Below are 26678 nucleotides of genomic sequence, written 5' to 3'. Positions count from 1 at the left end.
CTATAATACAAGCAGGGAAAGAGGGAGTCTGATGGAACTAAAATTGTCTTTTATCCTTCCTTTCCCAAAATATTCGTGCCAGACTCTCAAGTTCTTTACGGGGCCCCCAGCCCCATCATACACATGCCAATCAATGAAAAGATTCAGAACTCCAGCAGGAAAGTAGGATATGATTAGTTCCTTCTTCCCCTCCTAAATTCAAAGCTCTTAGAGAATTTGCTAATTCGCCACAGAAAGACCAGCAAGCAGCTGTTTGCTCTGCATACAGGAAAAGTGATTTCCAGAGAATTCATCATCAGCTTCAACCCATGTGAAGGACATCAGGCATCTTCTGAAGTTCATTTCCATGAGACTTGCCCTATTTATGAACCTATTAGAAATCCTCCTTCCCCTTTCCTCCAGGTCAGAGGTAATTTTTCTCCAGTTGCTGGTAGTATAGAGACCAGGGTTTACTGAAAATGTGCATGTTGAACTAATAGCAGATATGTATTTAAGAATAACTGACAAAATTTTACTTCCTTCTAAGTATTAATTTAGAAAGTCAACCCAAAATTAACTGGAAACAACTGCCTTAGTCTTTTCAGGCTGGTATGATACCACAGACTGAGTGGCTTATAAACAACAGAAAGTTATTGCTTACAGTTCTGGAGGTGCCAGCATGGTTACTTTCTGGCGAGGGCCCTCTTCCTGGTTCATAGCTGCTGCCTTCTTGCTGCGTCCTCACGTGATGCAAGGGGCTAGGAATCTCTCTGGAGCTATTTTATAAGGCATTAATCCCATTCATGAGGCTTCCACTTCATGACTTAAGCACCTCCCAAAGGCGTCACTTCCTAAATACCATCACATCAGGCACTGGGATTTCAGCATGAATTTTGGGGGGACACAGACATTCAGACCATAGCAATAGCTGTTAGCTCTCAAATTACGGATTCTGAGTATGTAAAAGACAGACCTCAGTCCTTCTTCCCAGTGTGCTTTCCGGAGTAACCTATTGGAGGGGACATGTGCTCCAAATGATTACAGGAGTACAAGGTAGGTAATATAAATGAGTGAAATAATCTCTTGATAGAGCAAGTGCCCTGTTCTCTAGAAACAGCCACTAGTTATCTCTCGGCAGCAGGTGCCATGCAGGCCTGGTATTGCCAGATCTTCCAGTTTTTTGTTTTTTCAAGAAGAGCCCCAAATGAAGATTCTCATGTGAAATCTGTCAATTTAAAACACTGGCTCAAAAAACAAAAAACTCCACAAAAACCATGGTGCAGGCAAAAATAACCACATGCATAGGTAATTCATTCATAATCTCTGGGCTAATGACCCAGCTATTCTGCAGCTTCAAAGCTAAGTGGAACAGAGTTGAAAAATAAAATCCTGTATTGGCATTAAGCAGTGTTACACACATTGCCCCCTCCCCCAACCCCTCATATTAGTAGTCTGAAATCTGCTGTCCCTCCAAAAGAAGTCTCTTGTGGTTAAGTGGCTTTCATATGCAGATGGTCATAAGCTAATAGCTATTCAAGGAATATCTGGGCTCTTCTTCTAAAAGGTGAATTGTCAGACACATCTCATTCTTAACTGCTCTGCAATGGTCCATGGATTTAACTATCTGTTCTTACCATGACCATACCAGCTGGTGGTCATTGTTGTTGGCTGGCTGGTCGGACCACCAAACCCCTGCCGTTGGTTATGTTGTTTTGCTCCATCCCACTTTGAGACAGTCATAAGCCTCTGCAACTAGGTACAAGCTTGCATGCACATACATGAATCCCTCTATAATTAAAAATACCGGATAATAGTTTGCTGATCAATAAACAAAGTATTTATTCAGCACCCATGTGCCAAGCACTATGCTAGGCACTGTGGTGGATACAAAAATTTAAGACATGGTTCCTGCTCTTAAGGAGCTTACATTCTCATGAAGGAGACAAGACTAATGTACATGTACCAGCTAAGAACAATACAATATAGAATTTGGTGTAAGAGTATGTTGTACAGACTCAAAGTGTCATAGGGATTCAAAGAACATAGGCAATGAAATAGGCCCTAGAGTCAAGGTATCTTGAGGAGCCAGGAATGGGGCAAGGCCTTGAAGAACTGAAGAAAATTAAGTTGAGGTCCCTGTTAGGTAGAAGTGGGAGTAACGTTCAGAGGAAGACAGAAAGTATGCATTTGATATGGGGGCTTACTAAGAAGTTACTGTGCATTTCTGAGCAGAGGAGTGACTTGATTATACAAAGTTCAACAAACTTAATGCAAACTTGTAAAATATGTAAGGAGCTTAGGGGACAGCCTACAGAACACTGAAAACAACGGCAGTATCATGACTGGCAACACAGATGGCACCTACCTGTCAAAGGAAAACACAGCCACAACATAAAATGCAGGTTATGAAGGACAGATGACAATTCTAGGAAGCCCTTTACCCAACAAGCCAATAGCGCCAATATCTCCTAATTTCATAGGCCCCACAGACAGAGTGAGGGTTTCATTACCAAGAATCCAGGACTTGGGTGCTCTCTGCTTAGAGACTACACAAGAGGTATGAAAGATACTAGGATGTACAACAGTGACACAGAGAAAGAACAAGTGGAAGAGAGAAACAAAGAGAAATCCACAGTGAAAAAAACAGCAAAATGTATGAAGTGTATCTCCTATGGAGATGCAATTTGCACGTCCATTTTTTTTTAATGAACATATACTGTATTTCTACAACAAAAAAGGTATGCCTTAGGTGTGCTTTTCAGTATTACTGGTGGAATTCAGGAATCTTTTAAATTCTATGTATGTCAGGTAAATTGGTCACAAGATTCCATGTATCAAATCTCGCTTTTCAGTTGACTTGCATTAAGAAAAAGAAGTGGGGCTTCCCTGGTGGCGCAGTGGTTGAGAGTCCGCCTGCCGATGCCGGGGACGCGGGTTCGTGCCCCGGTCTGGGAGGATCCCGCATGCCGCGGAGCGGCTGGGCCCGTGAGCCGTGGCCGCTGGGCCTGCGCGTCCGGAGCCTGTGCTCCGCAACGGGAGAGGCCACAACAGTGAGAGGCCCGCATACCGCAAAAAAAAAAAAAAAAAAAAAAAGAAAGAAAAAGAAGTGTGTTCTGGAAGAATCAAGATTGAGAGGTAAGCTGGGGAAGAATTGAGGACTTTTCCTTACGTCCAGGTGAGCCAAAGTATCCGGATGCGCAACACTGGGCCAGGGATGGTGGTAGTGGGACTGGCCACTCAAATTAAAAGGTCAATGCTTGGAATGCCAACTGCATAGGACACAGTGTAGTAGCACAGCATGGCATCCTGCCACTAGGAATCCTCATCCCATAAAATCGGAGAGACCAAAATCCCATAACTGACTGCGTTTAGGCCATAAACTCAAAATGTTTCCTGTTTTACCCAGTCATCAGTATGTTTAGACATTCCCTACTTAAATGAACACTCAGTGAACAGATTTTAAGATTAAAATTTCACCAGATATTCCATGAATTGGATAACTCAAAGTTAACTAAGGGAGAACAAATTTAACTAGAGAAACCTATTTCTAGCCCCCAAACAAAGAAAAACAAAACAAAACCAACCTTCTAATTAAAAGCTTTCTTGAACAAAGGTAAGACAAAATTTAAGAATCCCATAAGGACTATACATTCTAAGATTGGCATTTAAAGATTTTTTTTAAAGCCACTTAGGAAAAAAAGCAGTCCCATTAACCCACGTTCCATAAAATTGCAACAATCATATTCAAAGTTACTAGCAGCATGTACTTATATTAAATTCCATTACTTATGTATATTCCATTTAAAGATATTAAAATACTTTTCACTTCGCAAATGATCTGAAAATTCCCATTTAAGATGTTTATTATGTTTAATCTAAACTTCATGTTCATCCTTCTGAGGGAAATCTCACACTCTAGAAAGCAACCACTTAGCCAAGCTGGAACTATTTGGGAAATGTTCCCGGGCCTACATGTCACTTATTAGAATGATTTGAATTAATCTCTTTCCTGGGGGTATTCATAAACCAGGTACTTGTCTCTGAAAGCTTCTTGGCTTTTCATGAAGCAAATGATACATGTTCACCAGCCAAAGACCCAGGAGAAATGTATCCCTGCCTGACTGGTACCTGGTCATCTCAAGTTAAGAGTCAACATTCTAACCTGTCTCCCAGTTGTAAAGAAGATCTTTCTGTTGTTTTCTAAAACGGTGGCCATGACCTGCCTTTCCCTGGATATTTCCGAGCAGAGAAATGCAGAGTAAATAAATGACATGGTACATTAGCTTCACGCCTACTTGACTCTCCTACAACAGAATTCCTCCCCTACTAGATCCACCCTACCCTTTTTCTCCACCACGCTGTCTGACAACTTGAAGTTTTGTAAAACCCAAACGGAGAACAAACTATCTGGACAACAGAAACAAATCTTCCCACTGGAGCTGGCATTCTGGGTTAGTAAGTTGTGTACACAGCCATAGTGTCTCAGCCACGTATTTCCAATCTTGAAATGAAATCCAGTCGAAAGCCGTGAAGACATAGGAAGAGCGGGCACGTAAACTGCTCTGAGTGCAGACCTATGCAGGAGAGCTAGAAGACATGGTGATAACGTAAAAGATCACACACAAAAGCTTTAATTCAGCGAGAGAGAGATGGAATTCAGTTTTATTTTGTCCTCTCTGAAACTTCCATTTACACCACGGCCTCGTCTATCAAAGAGGAGGAGGAAGAGGAAAAACTCTGCCCGTCACCACAGAACTCAAGTACTCGGGTACTTGTTCCTTAGAGGCAGCAGGGTATTTGCTTCTCCAGTGTTTTTGGCTCCAAGAGATTTTACACTTTCAGAACCAGTGTAGTGAGGAACCACTGGCAAACGGCTGGGAATGTCTTCTGGATTAACCAGTGTGTCATTTCATAAAGTGCTTCTGGAGTCAAAATCTTGTCAAGCTGTCAAAAGTGTCCATACTTCTGCAACATAAAGGATAAAAGAATCCCAATGGGTATGTCACTGAGTCCTTCCCAGCTGGGTCTCGTTATTGGCACTGCCACTTTAGCCACCGAGGCGCTGGCCCTCACCCCAGGCAAAGCCTCCTGGCCGCTCTTCAGGTAGTGGATTGTAATTTGGATCTTCATCTGGTGTATCAAAAATAGCCTTCCTAAAAGACAGCCAACAGATATAATTTAGTCCCAGAGTCATCTTAGGTCCTAAATACTACTCCAAGATCAAAAAAGATCCCAAGGGGTTTCCACCAATGGACAAGCACTACATCTGCCTGCCAGTGAAACAGTTACCATATTTTGAAGGGGTTCATAATTATTTCACATTTACATTAACTTTTACCTCCTTTACTAATTTTTACTACAAAAGCAATACATGTAATTGTAGAGAAAACAGGAAATATATATGAGCAAAACATCCTAAATCCCCAGAGGTACTGACGCTTTTAATATTCCTCCAGAACTTTTATATATGTAATTTTACAAAAGTTAGACACTATTTCTGTTTTGTAACCTTTCCCTGAATCTATCATGAATGTCTCCCCACAACCAAGGTATCACCCAACATCCACTGACAGATGAATAGACAAACAAAATGGTATATACATACAATGGAATATTATTCAGTCTTAAAAGAGAGGAAATTCTGACACATGCTACAACATGGATGAACCTTGAAGACATGTGCTAAGTGAAATCAGCCAGTCAGAAAAGGACAAGTACTGTACGTTTCCAATTATATGAGCTACCTAGAGTTGTCAAGTTCATGGAGATAGAAAGTAGAATGGTGGCTGTCAAGGACTCCAGGGAAAGAAGGAATGGGGAGTTCATGTTTAATGGATACAGAGTTTCACTTTTGTAATATGAAGAGTTCTATGGATGGAAGGTGGTGATAGAAGCACAATGTGAATGTACTTAATGCCACTGAACAGTACACTCAAAATGTGTAAGATGACAAATTTTATGTATACTTTATTGTAATTAAACTTTAAAAAAAACTAACAAGTTATTCCAAGAAAAGTCACATGGAGCATAAGAAGGGATAGCAAATGTCCAAAAGACTTTTAAAATACTACTATATGGTCATTCAAAATTCCCTTAAAGAAGTAACCATTAAAGAAGCATATCCTCTATTTGCATTCACGTTTTTAATTGTACTTGCCCACAGCGGATGAAATTAGATTATCTGAAAACTCCTGTTTTATACTGGGGTCAGAAAAAGCGTCTATATTTCAATATGAGCTCCTTTAATTCTTACAAATTAACAATAAACAGGCACTAAAAGAAAAATAAAGAGCTGAACAAGCAATTCAAAAAGGAAATCCAAATGGTTAAAAAACATGAAAATGTTTGCTCTCACAAGCATTAAAGGAGAACATGTTAAAAACTGAGACCCGCCCCCCCATCTACTTCCCAAACATTAGGTCAGGCAGAACAAAGCAGGTGTCCATGCGGGGGGACGGGGGTGGGGAGGGGTGGAGCCATGGTGGCCCAGAGCAGGATGGGGGTTAGGGGAGCAGCCTTGCATAGGGAGTCAAGAGCCCAACTGGGGCATGCACACATGGAGCTGGCCTGCTGCAGGGTGTCGAGAGCCTGAGATGGGTAAGGAGGGCACCCCCATTAAGAGGGCAGCCCGACACAGGGAGTCTGAGGCAGAGCAGGGTGAGCAAGGCATCCATATGGAACAGGGGACACAGTGATGAGAGACTGGCTACATATGGGGGCATTAATTAAATAAGTAAAAACATTAATGATAACAGGAATCGGGTTTCTCACTGTCAGTGAGGATGGGGAAATATGGAAAGGGGTGGATTGTCATAAAATAGAATACTGCTCAGCAAAAAAGGGAACAAATTACTGTTACAAGAAAAACAATGTGAGTTTCAAAAACATTATGTTGAATGAAAGAGCCCTTATACAAAGGAGTATATACATACTATACGATTCCACTCATGAAGCTGCAGAACATGCAACACTAATCTGTGGAGGGACAAAATCAGCAGAGCGATTGTTTCTTGGGGGGAGGGGGCAGGGTTGACAAGAAACGGGCTTGAGAGAACTTTCTGGGTAATGGTAATTTTATCTTGATAGGAGGAGTTTGGGTTACATAGGTATGTGCGTTTATGAAAACCCGTTAGTTGAAACCCTTGCGATTTGTGTATTTTGTTGTATATAAACAAAGAACTCTAGTTAGGGACTTCCCTGGTGGCACAGTGGTTAAGACTCCGCACTCCCAATGCAAGCAGCTCGGGTTTGATCCTTGGTCAGGGAACTAGATCCCACATGCATGCTGCAACTAAGAGTTCGCATGCCACAACTGAGGAGCCCGCCTGCTGCAACTAAGACCTGGTGCAACCAAATAAATAAATAAATAAATAAATAAATTTTTAAAAAGAACTCTAGTTAGTGATATACATTCTAAAATATTTAGAGAATTAAGTATACTGGAATGGAAAGATGGATGGAGGGATAGATAGATGTACAAAAGCAAGAATAGTAAACTGTTAATTGTAGAATCTATGTGCTAGGTAAATGTGACTGTATAATTTTTTCCACTTTTCTGTAAGTTTGGAAATTTTCATAATAAAATATTGGAGGAAAAATATAGAAAGGAAAAAAAATTGAATGAATCACGTGGAGTTGTACCAGAACTGCGAGTATCCGCATATACCCATGTTTTAAAAATACATAGATCTGAAAACATACGTGTATATACACTCATATGCATATGTATATAATTCCCTTGCTCTGTTCACTGAGAGGACTCGGGAGTAGTAATACTCCAAAAGCAATAAGCACATCTGTCGCCCAGACCTTGGCTTCTAAATACCATTCTCTACTAAAAAGGAACTAGGGCTCCTTGAAGAAATAGTTGATTCTACAACTCGGTCAAGAAGAGCACAAGATGAGCCTGGGATATCTTGCTAGGCCAGAAAGTAACAAATTGGTTTAAAACAAAACAAAACAAAAAGATGGGAGCATGCTGAAAAGTACTTCAAAGCCAGTTTAAGGAGGTTCCCCTAGGCCAAATCTGGGACAATATAAGTATCAAAATAAACAACAATAATAAGGGATTATAATCCATGAATAAAACATGAAACCATGGATTCTTGCAGATATAAATGAATTGAAATTTGATAAGAAAAAGGATGTTTACGTAGTCTCAAAGTACCTCCCCACAAAACACTTAATTACAAAGGGGAAGAAAAGTAACTTTGCAGTGGAGAAGCCCTGCAGATACCTTAATCAAGTAATCAAAGTGATTACCACCACTTTGGCAAATTTAACCAGTTGAAGTCCTGTGCCAATAGGCTGCAATCAGAAGAACGCAGTATCACTTATCTGATATTCCTGCCACAGATGCAAAACCTGAACCTAAATGTGAAGGAACATCAGACAAACCCAAATTGAGAGACATTCTACCAAATGGGGTTATAATCTTCAAAAACATCAATGTCACGAAAGACAAGGTAAAGCTGAGGAGCTGCTCCACACTGAAGGAGACTATAGAGACAATGGTAACAAAGCGAAACACCTGAATCTGAACTGCATTCTTCTGCTATAAAGAATATTTTGAGGACAACTGCCAACAGTGGAATTGGGTCTGAGAATTAATGTTTATTTCCAGATTTTGACTATGTAAAAGACTGTGCTTGTTTACAGAAAGCGCACATTAAAGGGGGTCATGGGGCTCTCCCACATTTGATGAAGATGTGGGGAAATGGACACTTATACGTTGCTGGTGGAAATGTAAACCTGAATATCCATTCTGCATGGCGGTTCGGCAATAAACTGAACAGCTATTCCACTTGTAGGAATTTATCCTTTGAAAATAATCATGGATGTGTGCAAAGGGTGTGCTGCTACACATGCTACATGGATGTGTAGCTACAGGAATGTTCACCACTCCAGTCATGGAAGGAAGAGCAAGAAGGACATCAGTGTCCATCGATAAGAGATTCGTAAATCGAGCTCCATTCATATCGGGGGTATCATGCAGCTGTTACAATTCTGTCGGACATTTATGATGGAAAAATGCTTATGATATATTACATTAGAAGGAAGCTTATGAAATAGCATTTTTTAAAGAGTACACAGATAGTAAAAGGCTCATGAATACGTATCAAAAAGTTAACAGTGGTAGCCACTGTAATATCTAAATGGTGGGATTATGGAGGATTTTACTTTCTTGCTTTTGCTTATTCTACAATCAACATTTAATAATAAAAACTCACACTTTATTCCTCAAGTGAACCCTTTTTAATGCAGTACATCCCAAGGACACAAAATTCTGGCATAGAAGGAGGTCCTATAAATCAATGCTCTACCCTCAGGAAACTGAGATGTGAAAAAGCAGAAGGGACTTGCTTAAAATCACATGGCTGGTTGGCAGAACAGGTATACCTGGTTTCCAGCCCAGAGCTATTTCCACTCGACTTCACTGCTTATCTCTATCACCTGCTTGGAAGACCAGACATTCCACCTTTAGAAACCTCCCTCTAGTCAGTTTTGCCCATTTCGTTACTTCACCTCTCTAAACTCAGACAGCATCCTTCATGAAACCAGTAGGCTCCTCCCTGGGACAGGAGGTGCTGGTGGTCAGCTGGGACAGCAATGACCACATCAGCCTCAGGACACCTTGAGCCTCCTGCCACAACTCTGGCATGGTCTGCTCCTACCCAATCCAATTGCTCCTCAACGGCAGCCAGCTTGCTCAATCTCCAAATATTTACTGGCCTGAACGATGTGTGCTAGGAGCCCCGGTTTATCTGCAAGGAACATGTAACCTGGTGTTAAATACTCACAGAATAGATGGTGTTTTCAAAATTCTTATTCCACCAGGTTGATTGGGAAATACATCTTCCAAGAAAAAATATATGTGTCCAACTGCAATACCTAGAGTCAACCAGAAATAAAGGATGAGGGAGAGGATTAGAAATTTGATTGCAGGAGGCTCTACCAACAAACATTTCTTCTCTTTAGGAAGAAATGTCAATATACGTATTAACATCTTGAAAACGAATATCGTAGTCTTTGAGCTTACAACTATCAGATAATCCTATAATAGCTGTATACAAAGGCCAGGCAGAATTAACATGAAAAATAGTGACAAAATAAGTTTGCAAGTAAAATAATAGAAAAAGTAGTGCTAAGAATCTTACCCAAGAGGTCCACTATGATTGAGTTCCCCAACAACAAGGAAAAGCCCATGAGCACCCAGGGTAGAAAGGGGGCCTGGAAATTGAGAAGGCCGAAGAAGTTCATGCGGACATACGGGTTCCTTCGGCTCCACACGTAGACAAGCATTATTGTAAAGGCCTGGCCCAAGAAAACTAAGTTCACAAACAAACCAAAAAGCTAGCAGTTCGCATTAAGGAAAACAGCAACATTAAGTATCATGGGGAAGACTGGGCCAGAGAACTAAGGGTTGTGTTCTAACACGAATTTGAATTAGGAAAGGCGAGCAGTAGTTACATCTTTAAAAAAAAAAAAAAAATGCCTGAAAATAATTACCCAGAGCCATGAGGCAAAAACCTGCTTAGGCGACATCATCTGAAGTGTTGCTAATTCAAATTCATATTCTGCTTTCATGAAGTTCTTGCCTCTTTGGAGTATGTGTTAATTCCTGGGTAATTACCATGAGGACCTTTACAAACGTGTATCAAGCCAGCTGGAGCAAAACCATCTTGTCAGACAAGGCTACATTCAAGTCTGGTACTCAGTTGACAATTCTTTTTTCAAAAAAGGAATTTATTTAACTAATAAGAAACTACTGTATAGCACAGGGAACTCTACTCAATGCTCTGTGGTGACCTAAAAAACAGGAAGGAAATCCAAAAAAGAGGGGCTATATGTATACATAGAGCTGATTCACTTTGCTGTACAACAGAAACTAACACAACATTGTAAAGCAACTATACTCCAATAAAAATTTTTTAAAAAGTTTTGATGTTGACCAAATAGACGTCTTACCAACTTAGTTTAAAAGTGAAGTACACCCAACAACAAGAATACTTCTAAGATACTTAATAGTAACCCACCTGGGTTAAAAGTTCCTCTGACTTGCTAACGGTAGAAAAGCATCCTGTCCAACCTCTAGGCTTAGAAAAGCTGTCACATAAAGTATGCTGTAAGATAAATAGGAGCCTGAAGCTAATATCTGGGGGGCCTACTTTTATTGTTCATTCCGAGTATCTAGTGAATTTTGGGAGACAGATGAAAAGCTTTAGGAAGGGAGAGGGAGTTCTTTAGTATTTTCCTGTATTTGTTCTGTTTGTTGAAGGATACAGTCATTAAGAATCCACCAAAAAGGAACATAAATACAAAGTCTGCTGTCCGACCTCGGAAAGAGCCTTCTTCTAGCATTCGACAGTAACGATATCTTAAGTTCCAAGTTAAGAAAACGTTAAGCACACAAATATGAAGAAAGTAAAATTTAATGTATCACTGAAGTACACTTGGACTTCACTTTATGTGTAAGAAGTCAGCCTTTGTTTCTATAAGAGTATTTATGAGTGGTAGTATGGCTGCTTCTCTTTTACCAGGCATTTTAGGCAAGGTGAAGCGAAGACCGGCTCCATGTTTTACAAAAACTGTTCCTGACTGGGGAACTAAGCCAGACACCACATAAACATGCTTCCCGTCACCTACTACACCTTTTCAAATTTGTACTGTCTTCCCCATGTTCAGCCACACCATAATCTACACCATCCTTGCTTTTTCACAACCTAATTTGGAGGAAATCCCCATCAAGAAGCTTCATGTAAAAATCTGCTTTTTCAGGCCAGGGAGTTAAGCATTGCTATACCTCAGTCAATAAGGAGGCATTACAATGAAAAAATTTAATTATTAGAAACTTACCAGAATGATACACCATACAGAAGACACAGGAATCCATCCTAGGGCAGGGATCCTGTCACCCCTAAAAGGCCCTCTGTCTACTGCAGATGAGCTGAGCTGTAACTCCCCTCTTAATCCAGAGGGTCGGGGTGCAGGAGAAATGCCCTACTCAATGGCCCCAATTACCATCTGATCAGAGCACAACTCTTCCTCTCTTTCAACAAACTGGAACACGGCGAGCCCAGGAGACACGGCACTGTCTTTCCAACCAGTAGAACCAGCAACCAAGATCCAAGGAGATCTCAAGCTCTCCATCCCCCAGGTTGTGTTTTATCACTTGGGGCCCGCCGGTGTTATTTTGTAAGTACGCCTCAATTAAATCACTTCTGCTCTCCCTTGATCAGATTTGTAAGTGGCTTATGGGCAGAAGTGTAAACAATTTATGGTTAAATACCTCCCATTTGAATAAACAGTGACCTATAAACACCCTCAAAACATTACTAACTGACCAACTATTCTGTGTACCACTGAGCCAGTAACCAGAAGTTACAGCTAAGATGGTAACAAAAGTAACAGGATTAATAGTTTCAAACTTAATATTGTATTTCCTAAGTAAACCTGAAGTTTTTATGCTAACCCCACTTAGTAAAGGATACAGAAAAATCATGTTAAATAAAAAATTGAATCCAACTGGCCCAAAAAATAAGAAATTGGTGATTAGCCTCCATATCTGTTAAAAGAAAAAAATCAAGAGAAAGATAGATTAAGTAAAATATACCAGGAAACATTTTTATATTAAGACGAAGGAGATATCCTATGACTACAAGGGTTGGAAGGCCATGAATAGGTGATACTATGTCTGAACTCAAAAGTGAGGCACACAACCTGACACTGAATGTTTGTGCTGCTTCAGTGAAAGATATCACTTGCCCCAGGAAATTTCTAAGGATAGTAGGACAGAAAACTTGAAATTGTGAGTCTTTTTTTTTTTTTTTAAACCCATACCATATGGTCAGGCAAATTATGGGACAAGTTTGATGGAAAGACTAGGTTAATTTGCAGAATAGGAAACAGTGCTTTCATATATGTAGTATCACAATCTAATGAATAGTCTCAAGATATGAAAGGAAAATTGCTGGATCTAATATCAATTGCTAAGAAATGTTTCTATATTAGTCATCAGAAACATCCAGAGTGAAGAGTAACTCTAAAGCAAATGCTCAAGTTCTAGTCTGAACAAAGAGTCAACTCCCTATAAGTAAAGACCTAAGACTTTAACAATTAGAGTCTAATTGGTAGATACACAGACACTCATTTTCAAACCCTGATATACTCTTACCCACCCAAACCACGCACACCTGCAATAGAAACAACTACTCACAATGATAGAACACTTTAACATTTAAAGTGTTTTAAACTGTTCTGTTCTCTCATGCGATCTTAATTATCCTGTGAGATGAGCAGGTTGGCACTACCATCCCCATTTCACATATGAGGAAAGTAAGAGACCTGGATGATTTTAAAATGGCCTGCCCAAGGACAGACAGCGTGTATAGGGAGACTGAACTCAAACTTAGAAATCCTAATTCCAACTGCAGATACTGGTGTCAAGAGTTTAACCTCAGGGGCTTCCTCGGTGGTCCAGTGGTTAAGACTCCATGCTTCTACTGTAGAGGATGCGGGTTTGATTCCCTAGTTGGGGAACTACGGTCCCGCATGCCACATGGGTGGCCAAAAAGCCCCCCCAAAAAACAAAAAAAACAAGAGTTTAACCCCAAGCAAAATCAAGTCTCGTTTGTTTGGATGGACTATAGCTCCCTGCGAAGCCATATGAGTGGAGGAGGAAGAAGGCAGTGATAAGGGTCCACAGGTCTGCTTTATGCATCATTTAATTCTTAAGAATTGGTAACTATTAAAGTTGAAACACTTCAGGATTGTTTACTACATACTAACTGCATCCAGGATTTTAGAGTCCTCAACCTAGTGAGGAGACAAGCATATAAATAAGTGCAAGTATGAGATGAGAGATATAAAAAAAGTATTTACAGATACCCTAAGGACACAAGGGAGGATGAATCTGAGAAGGCTACACAAACGCTGCATCTTGAAAGACAAGCTGGAGTTCAGTGGGTATACAGTGAATGAAACACATTTGGGACAGAGGCAACAGCAGGTGTAGAGACAGAATTACTGGTTTTGGGGTCTCTCTCTTACTCCAACTATAGCCTATATGATCATTCTAGAACAGGAAAACAAATCTCTCTTTTAGCACTCAAATTACTGGAAAGGACCATCTCTCACTGTAATCTAATACACTGGCATGTTGTCTTAGATGTCAGTCTTCTGGAGTTCCGTTAGGATGATGTGATCCCTGGAAGATGGATCAGAACACTAACTGAACTGAGTTTCTGAACAGGACCATAGCAGTAACACCAAGGTGGTAGGTGTGGTACATGGTGGTGAATGCACAAAATAAGGGCATCCTGTGAGACTCTCCCTGGACAGCTAGCTGATCAGTCTCCTCTCAATCTATAACATTAACTTTGAACCAGTGATTCCTAAATACAGGAACTGGACACATCAAATCAAAACCATGAAGGGAACTTTAAAAATAAAATACAGATTCTTAATTCCTACCCTTGGTGATTCTGATTTGGTACATGATGAGGAGCTTGAGAATCTCTTAAAAGTTCCAGGCTGCAAGAATCACTGCTTTGTACCCGCCCCCCACCTCCATAAGCCTTATAATCAAGTATTCCCACTGAATTCTTTGAGACAGTATATGACAGGATTAGCTACTAAAATGTAAGAAAAACAAGTTTAAAAACTGAGGCATTAATGGCGGTTGTGATGGACCACTTACTTGAAAGTGTTTAAAGATTAATTCGGGATTGAAGTACAACTGAAAAGGTGTGATCAATTCCAACTGCTGAAATAGAAAAAGAATTTCTTCAAGCAAGTGAATCAAGAAACAAAATATCATCATTTACAACAAAAGATTAATAGGGCCAGCAATTTCCCACTCTCAGTCACTTAGGCTCAATCATTTAAGGCTTTCTTGGCTTTCTTCTTAGGCTGGAGGAAAAGGCTGGTAAAGAATTGTGTAGAATTGATACAATTCTTTGTATTCCCCAATACCTAACACAAAGTAAAAGTCTGTTTGATGTTTCAGTAGTTGAGGGTAATGTGAAGGTATGGAAGGCAGGTGGTGATATCTTAGATACAGGGCAAGTAAGAGCAGCTGCTACGAATCTGTCCAACACATGGGCACCACCTGAAACAGCTGTGTGAAGCAACAGAATTCACTCAAAAGAACCGAGACTCAATACCCTGCCACCGTGAGGGCTGGGTGCTTCCAGCCAACCTCTATTACAGACTCTCTGTATTTCAAGACTTTCCCGCTCGACAACTTCCAGCTTTCTATCCTCAATATCTACGTTTCTCCAGTAAGCGGACCCTCCTTCCACTAGTCACTACATTATCATTTGGCCACCGCAGTTCTCAGACACGTTTCCTGGGTGGGCGGCTCCCGCAGCCCTGACTTGGTACAGATCCTGCCTTTATTTCTCAGAAACTGACCCGCAGTCCTAATCCCCCAGCCCTCTTGGAGCAGCTCTCCCTTCTAGGGTCACCGGATAAGCACTAACGGGGCCACTCCGAACCCCAAAGTGAACCCTGTACGCCTCCAGCCACCCTTGAGACCAACCCCTCTGAGCTTCCCGGAGGCCCAAACCCCAGTTTCCCAAGGACCCGGTTATATCCAGCACGGATAATGAGAAGCTGTCGCTGCAGCTGCTCACCACAGCGGCGGTGGTGAGGACGCAGGCGGTGGTGTAGGCGCGGCTGACCGGGGGGATCTGCAGGTACTCCAACCTGAGGCTCTGGTACGCCATCTTCCCCGCCGCCGCCGGCCCCCCCCACCGCCAACTTCCCCTTCCGCCAGTCTGTCCCAGCGGCGGGGCGGGATCAGGGCGGGGCCCCCTTTACGCTGCTGCCCAATCAGCGCTGCACAGTTGGTCAACCACCAATCGCTAGAGTCCGAATGAAAGCACACCCGCCAATTACGAGTTGCGTCTCCGCGGCGGCCCAGCCTCGCTTCTCCACCCACCTACGTCGCGGGAAAGAGAGTGAGTACCGCTTCCTTCTGCCAATCCCCGCAGGCCACAGCTAGCTTTCCCGCTCGTCCCCTTTCCGTCACCAGTATAGGTTGCCCCCGGACAGCCAGCCAATCAGGAGCGCGGTGGCATCTTGCCCTCGCTCGAAGGCAGCTAGCAGTCGGAATTTGGGGGAGTCAGCGGCGCCGCCTATCTCTGGCAGCAGGCGGTGGTTTAAAGGAGGTGGCGGGAAGCCGGTGTTTGGTCGAATTCGTCACTCTCATGGTCGTTTGGGTAAGTGCCACGGGGCTGCATTTTCACTGAAGAGGAGCGAGAAGGGGTGGCACTGGCTGAGGCCTCATCGCCGGGCGCTGGAGCGGCCAGATGGAGCAGCGTCTCCGATGGGCCGCGAACCTCTACCCTTAAGGTTCCGGCATGCAGCGGAGGCGCGGGGCCTGCCGGGAGCCAGTCCTCAGGCCGGAAGTGGTTCCTGCCCCGTGGTTTCTGGAGTTCCAGCTACTCTACTCGCTGAGGTGTCCTGGGCACCTTCCGCGTTTTACCTATAAATATCTATTGAAACAGTACTCATCCTTCCTCAGGAAATCTAAGGCTTGCGGAGAAGATAGGCCCGTGATAATAATATCCTAAAGTAGGACTTGGCCAGTGCCCGAAGAGAGGTCCTGATGGGAATTCAGAGGAGGGAGTGGGTCCCCAGGGAAGTGTATTTAAACTGACCCTTGGAAGATATTTGGCCAGGCTTCTTCTCTTGAGGGAAAGACATCACAGGGAAAGGCCATAGCTTGGTTTGGTTGGAACAAAGAGTAGTCAGATCATGGCAGGCAAAGTTAAGAATATTATACTTTATTCGGTGGATTATAAGGAAGTACTAAAGGTTGTTGGAACAGGGAGTGGCCTTATCTGGTAGTATATAAGGAAGGAATTAAGTAAAAGGCTGGAGAGAGTGGTTTTTAAAAAGGATATGAATGGGTTATTTACAGAAGGAGAAACCTGAAGAGTTAATACGTTTCAAGTGATGCTCAACTTTACTGGCAGTTGGAGAAACGCACATTAAAATATTTTTACCTGCACCCCAAACATCACCCTCACAGCCTATTGATAAAACAGTGCTGAATGTTTTGCTTACCCTGGTAAGCAAAACACCTTGACAGAGCTTTGGCAGTGTTTTGTAGGGATGACAGGCAAGATTGGAGTTTTTTGAGAATTGCAAATTTGGTTTAAGGTGGATTTTTCAATTTGGAGGCTTGATTAGGATTGGGTAGAGCTCAAGAAAAGCAGTCCAGCATTGGTAGAAACAGCTGAGGCAAGCGTTTCAGAGAATCTTGCTGTACAGATTGTTGGTGCTTAGCATTTCAGAGTTGATCCGTCTTTCCGGGGGCTCATAATGAACCATCAAGCCGTTTGGACAATGAAAATATTACTCTGGTCTCCTAGAATAGGAGAGTCATGCTAATGTAAACAGTAAGCTGTTTGGGGAGGCAAGGAGACTGTCGGTAGTTGCAGTCCTCAGTGTCCAGCCTGTGTGGGGGTTAGATGGTTTTGGTTTTCAAAAAGCAACACTGTAAAACAATTTTACAAGATTGGCAAAAATAAGAATTTTGAGTAATATCAAGTGAAGGCAAAGACATGAGAAAGAAATTCTCATATACTGCAAATGGGAGGGTAAACAAGCCTAGCTGTACTCCCACCCCTAGTGTTCTGGAGAACATTTTAGCAGTATTTAGTGAAATTATGTATGAGTAAACTGTGGCCCAGCAACTATGGACAGTGGACACATGAAGTACGGTATACACATATGGTAAAATTAATGGAATACTTCAGTTAGAACCAATGAAGTGGGGCTTCCCTGGAGGCACAGTGGTTAAGAATCCACCTGCCAATGCAAGGGACACAGCTTCAATCCCTGCTCCTGGAAGATCCCACATGCCGCAGAGCAGCTAAGCCCGTGCACCACAACTACTGAGCCTGCGCTCTAGAGCCTGTGAGCCACAACTACTGAAGCCCACGTGCCTAGAGCCCGAGCTCCACAACAAGAGAAGCCACTTGAGTGAGAAACCTGTGCACGTCAACGAAGAGTAGCCCCTGCTCACTGCAACTAGAGAAAGCCACGCACGCAGCAATGAAGACCCAGTGCAACCAAAAATAAAAAAATAAAAATAAAAAAAGAACCAATGAAGTAAAATAACAGTGAAGTGTAATAACATGAAGTGATTGCAAACATAATGTAAAGCAAACCATACATAAAGAAAACTGTATTTTTCAAGACTATACAGCTGACCCTTGAAGAGCGTGGGGATTAGGGGTGCCAATCCACCCAGCAGTCAAAAATCCTTGTGTAATTTAGACTTGGCTCTCCACATATGCAGTTCTATATTCACAGTTTCAAGCAACTGTGGGTTATGTAGTACTTTAGTATTTACTATTGAAAAATATCCACATATAACTGGACCTGGGCAGTTCAAACCCATGTTGTTCAAAGGTCAACTGTATGTCTAAAACCTGTTAAAGATGAATTAAAATTAAAGATGACCTGAAAAGGCATACATTAAAACACTGGAGTAGGTTCCTATGGGCGATGAAAGAAGAATAAAATAAGTAAGAGAGGACCTAGCATGGACCAAATATAGAGTGCTATGAAATAGGAAGTATTATCACTTCAATTATGCGTATGTGAGGTCCTTAAAAAGGAGGACAGAGTGGTTGGTAAAGGTCAGATGATGAAGGTCCTTGCAAGCCGTGTGAAAGAGTTTGAAATTGATCCTGAAGGCATAGGGTAGTGTTGAAATTAAAATCCTGTTAATCCACAGAATCCTCTCCACAAGACATAGAAGAGAAAGCAGTTTTATTACTGAATAAGCATATCTGGATTATAATGCATTATAGGTAATCTGTGAATGAGATGACAAAGACAGAAAGAAATTCTACCCTGTTTTATACAGCTGAACCATTACAACCATTCTATTTTTAGCCATTACATAAGTTCTCAAGATTAACAGCATCTTGTCCCATAAAAAGATTTAACTGCACCACTTGCTTCAAATTATTTCATAAGGTTCATCCTAAATTCACCTGGTAATTGAGGTAGCCATTTTTTTTAGCTAGTTACTTTGCAGGAATAATGGAATACTTTTATTTCTATGACAAGTATATGGTTACAGCTCAGAAAAAGGTCCCTAGGTTAAACACCCACAGTGACAGGGAGATAGGAGTGCTATTTTCCTAGATGTTTACATTTGAAAGGAATGTCTCCCAGACCCTTGAGAAAACATGAGGCTTGCTCAGCTTCTAATGGGATATTTTTCAGATGGCAAGGTTGGAAGGACAGGGGAGTTGAGGACCTTGGCAAGGGAGCCGTTGAAGTGATGGATCATGGAGCTTAAAATGGAGAGAGGAAGAAGTGAGGTGGGAGAGACTGAGAGCTAGAAAAAGAAGATCATAGGGCTGAAAGTCTTGAAGATTAAGGTATAATATGAATATGCGAATGAGCGTTGGAAGACCAGCATATGAGGTTGTGGTCAAAATGTAGGAGCAGCTGGGGAAAGAACTTACAAATATCAATTGCCATGTGGCCAAAAGAGTGGAGATGAAGATCATTGAAACTCAAGAAACTGAGTCTCCAGGGCATTGGTAAGATCATCCATGTAAACTTGAAAGTTGTCTGGGATGATAGAATTCCGAAGGCTGATGCATAGGCCAGAAGCGTCAGTAACTGAGAAGTGAGGGAAATGGACAATGAGGAGGAAGAGGGAGGTACAGGCTGATGGAAAGAGCCTCAGAGAGGCAGGGTTTGTATCCTGCTGCGGATGAGTGAGGCTGGAAGTAGCATCAGGTATCAAGGAACATAAACTTCATATTTTTTTGTTTGCTTCCTTGTTTTGTTTTTTTTTTGCTTTGCTATCTGTAATGTCATTTGTTACTTTCATCAGATGATTTTTTTGAACACAAATGAAATGTTTTCTTATTACATTTGCAGATTTTTCACATTCAAAATTAACAAAGCAAAATAAGCCAAGATGTCTGTTGATCCGATGACCTATGAGGCCCAGTTCTTTGGCTTCACACCGCAAACTTGCATGCTTAGGATCTACATTGCATTTCAAGACTACCTATTTGAAGTGATGCAGGCTGTTGAACAGGTTATTCTGAAGAAGCTGGATGGCATCCCAGACTGTGCAATTAGCCCAGTCCAGATTCGTAAGTGCACGGAAAAGTTTCTTTGCTTCATGAAAGGACGTTTTGATAACCTTTTTGGCAAAATGGAGCAGCTGTTTTTACAGTTGATCTTGCGTATTCCCCCAAACGTCTTGCTTCCGGAAGATAAATCTCAGGAGACGCATCCTTATAGTGAGGAAGAATTCCAGCTTCTCCAAAAAGAAATTGAACAGTTACAGGAGAAGTATAAAACTGAATTATGCACTAAGCAGGCCCTTCTTGCAGAATTAGAAGAGCAAAAAATTGTTCTGGCCAAACTCAAACAGACATTGTCTTTGTTTGATGAGCTTGAAAATGTCGGCAGAGACCATGGGACTAGTGATTTTAGGGAGAGCTTGGTGTTCCTGGTCCAGAACTCCAGAAAACTACAGAATATTAGAGACAATGTGGAAATGGAAGGCAAAAGACTGAAAATATCTTAATGTCTAAATAATAAAAGGAGTTTGTCAGAAGGTGGAATGATAAGGGGTTTATATCAATGACCATTCTGATCCTAGTGAACTGTGTACTTTGGGGGGGTCTTCTTTGTTCACTCTTTCTTGTATTCCACGTCCTCCTCTTTTTTGGTCCACTCTCCTGAAGCATCTATGCACTACCTTGAACTAATCTTTTTTTTTTTTTTTTTTTTGCGGTACGCGGGCCTCTCACTGTTGTGGCCTCTCCCGTTGCGGAGCACAGGCTCCGGACATGCAGGCTCAGCAGCCATGGCTCACGGGCCCAGCCGCTCCGCGGCATGTGGGATCTTCCCAGACCGGGGCACGAACCCGTGTCCCCTGCATCGGCAGGCGGACTCTCAACCACTGCGCCACCAGGGAAGCCCGGACATCTCCTTTATTAACCAGCCACTGCACTGTGGGACAGCCAACATAGACTGCTTGTTCTTGCCCAGTAACTTTTCTTACATGGGGACTTTAATAACTCGTTGAAGGAAGCAAGTAGCAGAAAAAACAACTATGGCCTTTAGAAAGAAGAAAGAAGTTATTTTGTTTCTAAAATAAATCCTTTCCATGACCAAGGCCTTGGTGAGGTTAAAGAGTTTACTGTCTTGGAGCCCAGCAATGGAAGACATTGGACAAAAGGAAGCAGATTTCACTGACATAGAAAAGGAAGCCTGGAACATATCCAATAGCAAAATTTATATTAACTGACTATTAGGTATTTATACCTTTTTTTTTCATGCTTCAGTTAGTTTTGGAATCTGCCTTGTACCTAATATTTAATTAACTTATTTATTCACACTCATAAGCATCAAATATTTAGTACTCTCAGTGATAAATTTTAGCTGTGTCTTGTGCTTAAATTCAATGGAGTCTAATATTTCCTTTTGTAACTAATCCATGTAAAATGTTAGATCACCCAAGGAAAGGGGAGAAATAGCAATAGTTGCTCTTAAAGTATTACTTGCCTTCCATGTCTTCCTGAAGAACAGGATTTGGAGTTTCTCCTTTATATAGAAGTGTAACTTAGGATATTAATATTTGCAATTAAATATTCATCAGTTTAGGAAGCCTGTGTTTACCTGGAATATGTTTATTATCAAAGAGCCCTTTTTTCCAATCCTGTACATTAAATATATATGTTTTTAAAGCATTGATTTGTGATTTTCTGCTGTATATAATGTCATGGTATGCGTCCTTCAGTATGACTTTTTACCCAAATGATCATTTCTTTTTATTTTTTATTTTTGCATTTGGAGCTTATTTAAAATCTCCTAGTGTAGTGGGTTGAACGGTGATCCCCCCAAAGGTATGTCCATGTCCTGATTCCTGGAATCTGTGATTGTGCCTTATTTGGAAAAATGGTTTCGCAGGTAAAATTATGTTAAGGATCTGGAGATAAGGAAGTCATCCTGATTTATCTGGCTGGGCCCTAAATCCAATGACAGGTGACTTTATAGAGGGAGATTTGAGACAGACAAGGAGGAGGCCTTGTGACCACAGAGGGAGATTGGAGTGATGCAGCCACAAGTCAAGGAATGCCAAGAGCCACCGTAAGCTGGAAGAGGCAAAGAACAGGTTCTTCCCTAGAGCCTCCAGAGGGCGTGTGGCCCTGCTGACCCCTTTCTTTTAAATTTCTGGCTTCCAAAACTGTGAGAGAGTACATTGCTGCTGTTTTAAGTCACTAAGTTTGTTACAGTAGCTGCAGGAAACTAACATACCTCGTGAAATTAGAAATTAAGATATTCATAAGGATGTAGGCTGCTTATTTATTTTTTAAATTTATTATTTTTATTTATTTATTTTTGGCTGTGTTGGGTCTTCGTTGCTGCACGTGGGCTTTCTCTAGTTGCAGTGAGCGGGGGCTACTCTTTGTTGCGCTGCGCGGGATTCTCATTGCGGTGGCTTCTCTTGTTGCAAAGCACGGGCTCTAGGCGCGTGGGCTTCAGTAGTTGTGGCACATGGGCTCAGTAGTTGTGGCGCGTGGGCTTCGTTGCTCCGCGGCATGTGGGATCCTCCCGGAGCAGGGCTCGAACCCGTGTCCCCTGCATTGGCAGGCGGATTCTTAACCACTGTGCCACCAGGGAAGCCCCCTAGGCCGCTTATTAAGGAAACAACAGCTGAGACGTGCTTGGCCTCATTATATATGCAATAATATGGTTTGTTTGGATACAGTTAAAATATGGACCTGACTTGGATAGAAGGGTGAAATCCACAGTATTTAGACCTCGAGTCCATTACATGTTGAGTAAGTGCTTAATACTTGTTGGATATTAATACTGTGACTATTTGTCATAGTAGTGTCTCTGCAGGAATAAATTAATATACTTGGCCCCATTGTCCTCTGATAATTAAATTCCTCCCTCAAAAATTCAGAAATAAATCAGGATAACAAATACTTGGTTACCCACTCTGCTTCATTGCCTCATCTCCCATCCAGCATCAGTCTTATCCAATTTCCTACTTCCCTCTACATTAGATCCTATGATTTTGTAATATCAAACTTTCAATTTCCTGGGACTTCCCTGGTGGGCCAGTGGCTAAGACTCTGTGCTCCCAGTGCAGGGGGCCTGGGTTCAGTCGCTGGTCAGGGAACTAGATCCCACGTGCTACAACTAAGAGTTCACATGCCACAACGAAGATTCCATGTGTGGCAACTAAGACCCGGTGCAGCCAAATAAATAAATATTTTAAAAAAAACACAATAGTCTCCTTAGATGCCAATTCCCAAGCTTTCCCTTGTGTTTATTTATTCTCCGTCATTATCATGCCTGCTCCCCACTGTATACTCCCAAATAGACTTTTCTCATCCTGCTGCTGCAGTGACAGGGTTTGGGATGGTATTAATAGAAAGTAAAGAGTGGACACACTACCACCCTTACAGAAGTAAAAAGAATTATAAGGAAATACTATTTAAGGCATTCTGCACTTAGTTCTGATGTTGGGAAGGGGCCGGTGTTTCCCCATACCACCAAGCAGTTTTCATCACCAGGTCAGTGTCCTACAATTCAACTCAGTTCTGACACTGTCTGGAAACAGCATCAGATTCCACAGATTAAGGGTTCAGTGCCACAAGACTGTCCTCCACTTCAGATGCCAATCAGAAACCTAGTTTACCTGTGCTTCTGACTGACTGGCTATAAATCAGAGGTTCCCAAGACCCCCTCCTAGAGTACAATTAATTTTCTAGAGCAGCTCACAGAACTCAGGAAGCCCGTTTACTCACTGGATTACTGCTTTATTATAAAGGATATATGAGCCAAGAACCAGATGAAGAGATATACGGTAAGGTCCTGAACAAAGGAGCTTTTGTCCCTGTGGACTTTGGGTCTGGCATGGTGGCACATGTAAACGTTCTGATTCCCCAACCTGGAAGCTTTCCAAACCCTCTCTTTTTGGGTTTTAAGCAAGCTTCGTTACATAAATCATTGGCCATTGGTGATTGAAATTGGATCTCTAACTCAAACCGTGTATAAAAATGAAACTCAGAAATGGATCAGAGAGCTAAATATAAGCATTAAAACTATAAAACTCTTAGAAGAAAACATAGGCTTAAACCTTTGTGATCTTGAATTAAGCAAGAGTTTCCTAGAGATGACACCAAAAACATAAGGAACAAAGGAAAAAATAGATAAGATGGACATCATCAAAATTAAACTTTTGAACTTCAAAGATACCATCATGAAAGTGAAAAGACAAACCACAGAATGAGGAAATTTTTGCAAATTATATCTGATAATAGACATATTTAGAACATATAAAGAACCCATAGAATTCAAGACAAACAGCCCAATTTAAAAATGGGTAAAGGATCTGAATAGACATTTCTTCAAAGAATATATACACTTGGCTAAGCAAATGAAAAGATAATCCAACATCATTAGCCATCAGGGAAATGCAAATCAAAAGCACATGAGATACCACTTCATACTCACTAAGATGACTATAACTTTTGTTTTTAAAGGTAAGTTTTGGCAAAGAAGTGGAGAAATTGGAACCATACAGTGCTGGTGGGAATGTAGAATGGTGTAGCCACTTTGGGAAGCCAGTACATAATAGGACAAATGTCCAAAATAATTGTTTCTCCCTTTATCATTTGTGATCTGCTAAAAGTCACTTTACTAGATGTCTATTATTTTTGCCTGCCCAGTATCCATGGTCTTGATAACTTTAGTTTTCCTTTGGGAAACTGTCTCTTTCCTATAGTGTGCTATTTTCATGGGGGCTTCTTATTAAGATGTTTCTTTTGCCTTCTGGCCAAAAGTGGGCATGTGAACTTAGCTAGGTCAATAAGACTCTAGAATTTGATCTTTTTTTTTTTTTTTTTTTTTTTAAGAATTTGATTCTTGGGGCTTCCCTGGTGGCACAGTGGTTAAGAATCCACCTGCCAATGTAGGGGGCACGGGTTCGAGCCCTGGTCCGGGAAGATCCCACATGCCGTGGAGCAATTAAGCCCGGGCACCACAACTACTGAGCTTGCGCTCTAGAGCCCGCGAGCCACAACTACTGAAGCCCATGCGCCTAGAGCCTGTGCTCTGCAACAAGAGAAGCCACCACAATGAGAAGCCCGCGCACCACAACAAAGAGTAGCCCCCGCTCACCGCCGCTAAAGAAAGCCTGCGCGCAGCAATGAAGACCAAACGCAGCCAAAAATAAATAAATAAATAAATAAATAAATAAATAAATAAATAATAAAAAGAATTTGATTCTTGGGCAGCATGGCACAAAGACCAAAAAATTGTGCCCTTTTGTTTTTATTGTTAAACTCTGAAAAGGCTGTCCATTAGTACTTGCGTGGAGAGGCTGGATATTTTGGATATATTGGAATTCCAGAGACTGGGAGACAATTGAGAGCTCTATATAGGGAGGCAGTGGAGGGGATATATGACCAAATATCCTGGGACACTTAAACTATATAAAAGGAAAATTGGCCAGGTCAGACATATGGGGATGCTAAAGGGACACATGGATGGTGTGAGGGTAGTGAAAATTTAATTTAGTTAGAAAATATGGGCCAAGCATTGGAGTTCAATGAAATCAGGAATTTCAAGGAGATATGGAGAATTTCAGGTATTTCAGGAATGTCAAGGTATGAGGGCTGGGGGGAAGGATGGGCAGGGAACTTCCCTGGTGGCGAAGTGGTTAAGAATCGCCTGCCAATGCAGGGGACACGGGTTCGAGCCCTGGTCTGGGGAGATCCCACATGTGGCGGAGCAACTAAGCCCGTGCGCCACAACTACTGAGCCCGTGTGCCACAACTACTGAAGCCTGCGTACCTAGAGCCCCTTCTCCACAATAAGAGAAGCCACTGCAATGAGAAGCCCGCACACTGCACTGAAGGGTGGCTCCTGCTCGCCACAACTAGAGAAAGCCCGTGCAGCAACGAAGATCCAAAGCAGCCAAAAATAAATTTAAAAAAAAATTGGGGGCTTCCCTGGTGGCGCAGTGGTTGAGAATTTGGCTGCCAATGCAGGGGACACGGGTTCGAGCCCTTGTCTGGGAAGATCCCACATGCCGCAGAGCAACTAGGCCCGTGAGCCACAATTACTGAGCCTGCGCGTCTGGAGCCTGAGCTCCACTACAAGAGAGGCCGCGATATTGAGAGGCCCGCGCACTGCGATGAAGAGTGGCCCCCGCTTGCCACAACTAGAGAAAGCCCTCTCACAGAAATGAAGACCAAACACACCCATAAAAAAATTAAATAAATTAATTAATTTACAAAAATTATTAAAAAAAATTGTAGCCATCCTAAAAACAACAACAACAAAAACAAGTTATGGGGAAAAGTAAGGGCTAATAGGGGAGAATATGGGGGTATGAGAAGAGAGATTGATTTTGGGGCTGGGGTGAGCTTAACATCAGGGGTAGCAATGACGAGGTGAATGTTAAGGAAGACTGGAGCGCAATATTGGGGAGACAGTAATCAAGTATTTGAGGAACGATACAGTGAACCCTGAAATAAAGGGATCTAATGGGGCTGGATATTTAGGAGAATATTGGAGTCAATGTTTAAAGTGTAGAGCAATAGGATCTAATAATGGTATAATCATGGGAACCAGATATTGGAATTTAGGGAAGAAAATGGAGGCCTAGATTTGGTGGC

At 41.9% G+C, this 26678-nt stretch overlaps 2 protein-coding genes across 2 annotated transcripts; one reads left to right on the top strand and one right to left on the bottom strand.

Moving 5' to 3' along the window:
- Positions 1-1864: 1864 nt before the first annotated feature.
- On the bottom strand, positions 1865-15754 carry DERL2 (derlin 2). The gene is made up of 7 exons (XM_081220554.1): positions 15615-15754; positions 14678-14743; positions 12471-12544; positions 11263-11356; positions 10137-10332; positions 9780-9870; positions 1865-5132 (listed from the first exon to the last, which is right to left on the bottom strand). Exons 1-7 carry the CDS (start codon positions 15705-15707, stop codon positions 5027-5029), a joined length of 720 nt encoding a protein of 239 aa, XP_081076680.1. The 5' UTR covers positions 15708-15754; the 3' UTR covers positions 1865-5026.
- A 145-nt stretch (positions 15755-15899) lies between these two features.
- MIS12 (MIS12 kinetochore complex component) lies at positions 15900-21728 on the top strand. The gene is made up of 2 exons (XM_081220244.1): positions 15900-16202; positions 19900-21728. The coding sequence occupies exon 2, from the start codon at positions 19940-19942 to the stop codon at positions 20558-20560; it is 621 nt and encodes a 206-aa protein (XP_081076370.1). The 5' UTR covers positions 15900-16202; positions 19900-19939; the 3' UTR covers positions 20561-21728.
- The last annotated feature ends 4950 nt before the right edge of the window (positions 21729-26678 follow it).

This window comes from Mesoplodon bidens, assembly GCF_964165515.1.
Source record: "Mesoplodon bidens genome assembly, chromosome: 19".
Lineage (NCBI taxonomy): Eukaryota > Metazoa > Chordata > Mammalia > Artiodactyla > Ziphiidae > Mesoplodon > Mesoplodon bidens.
This window is presented reverse-complemented; position numbering and strand designations above follow the sequence as displayed.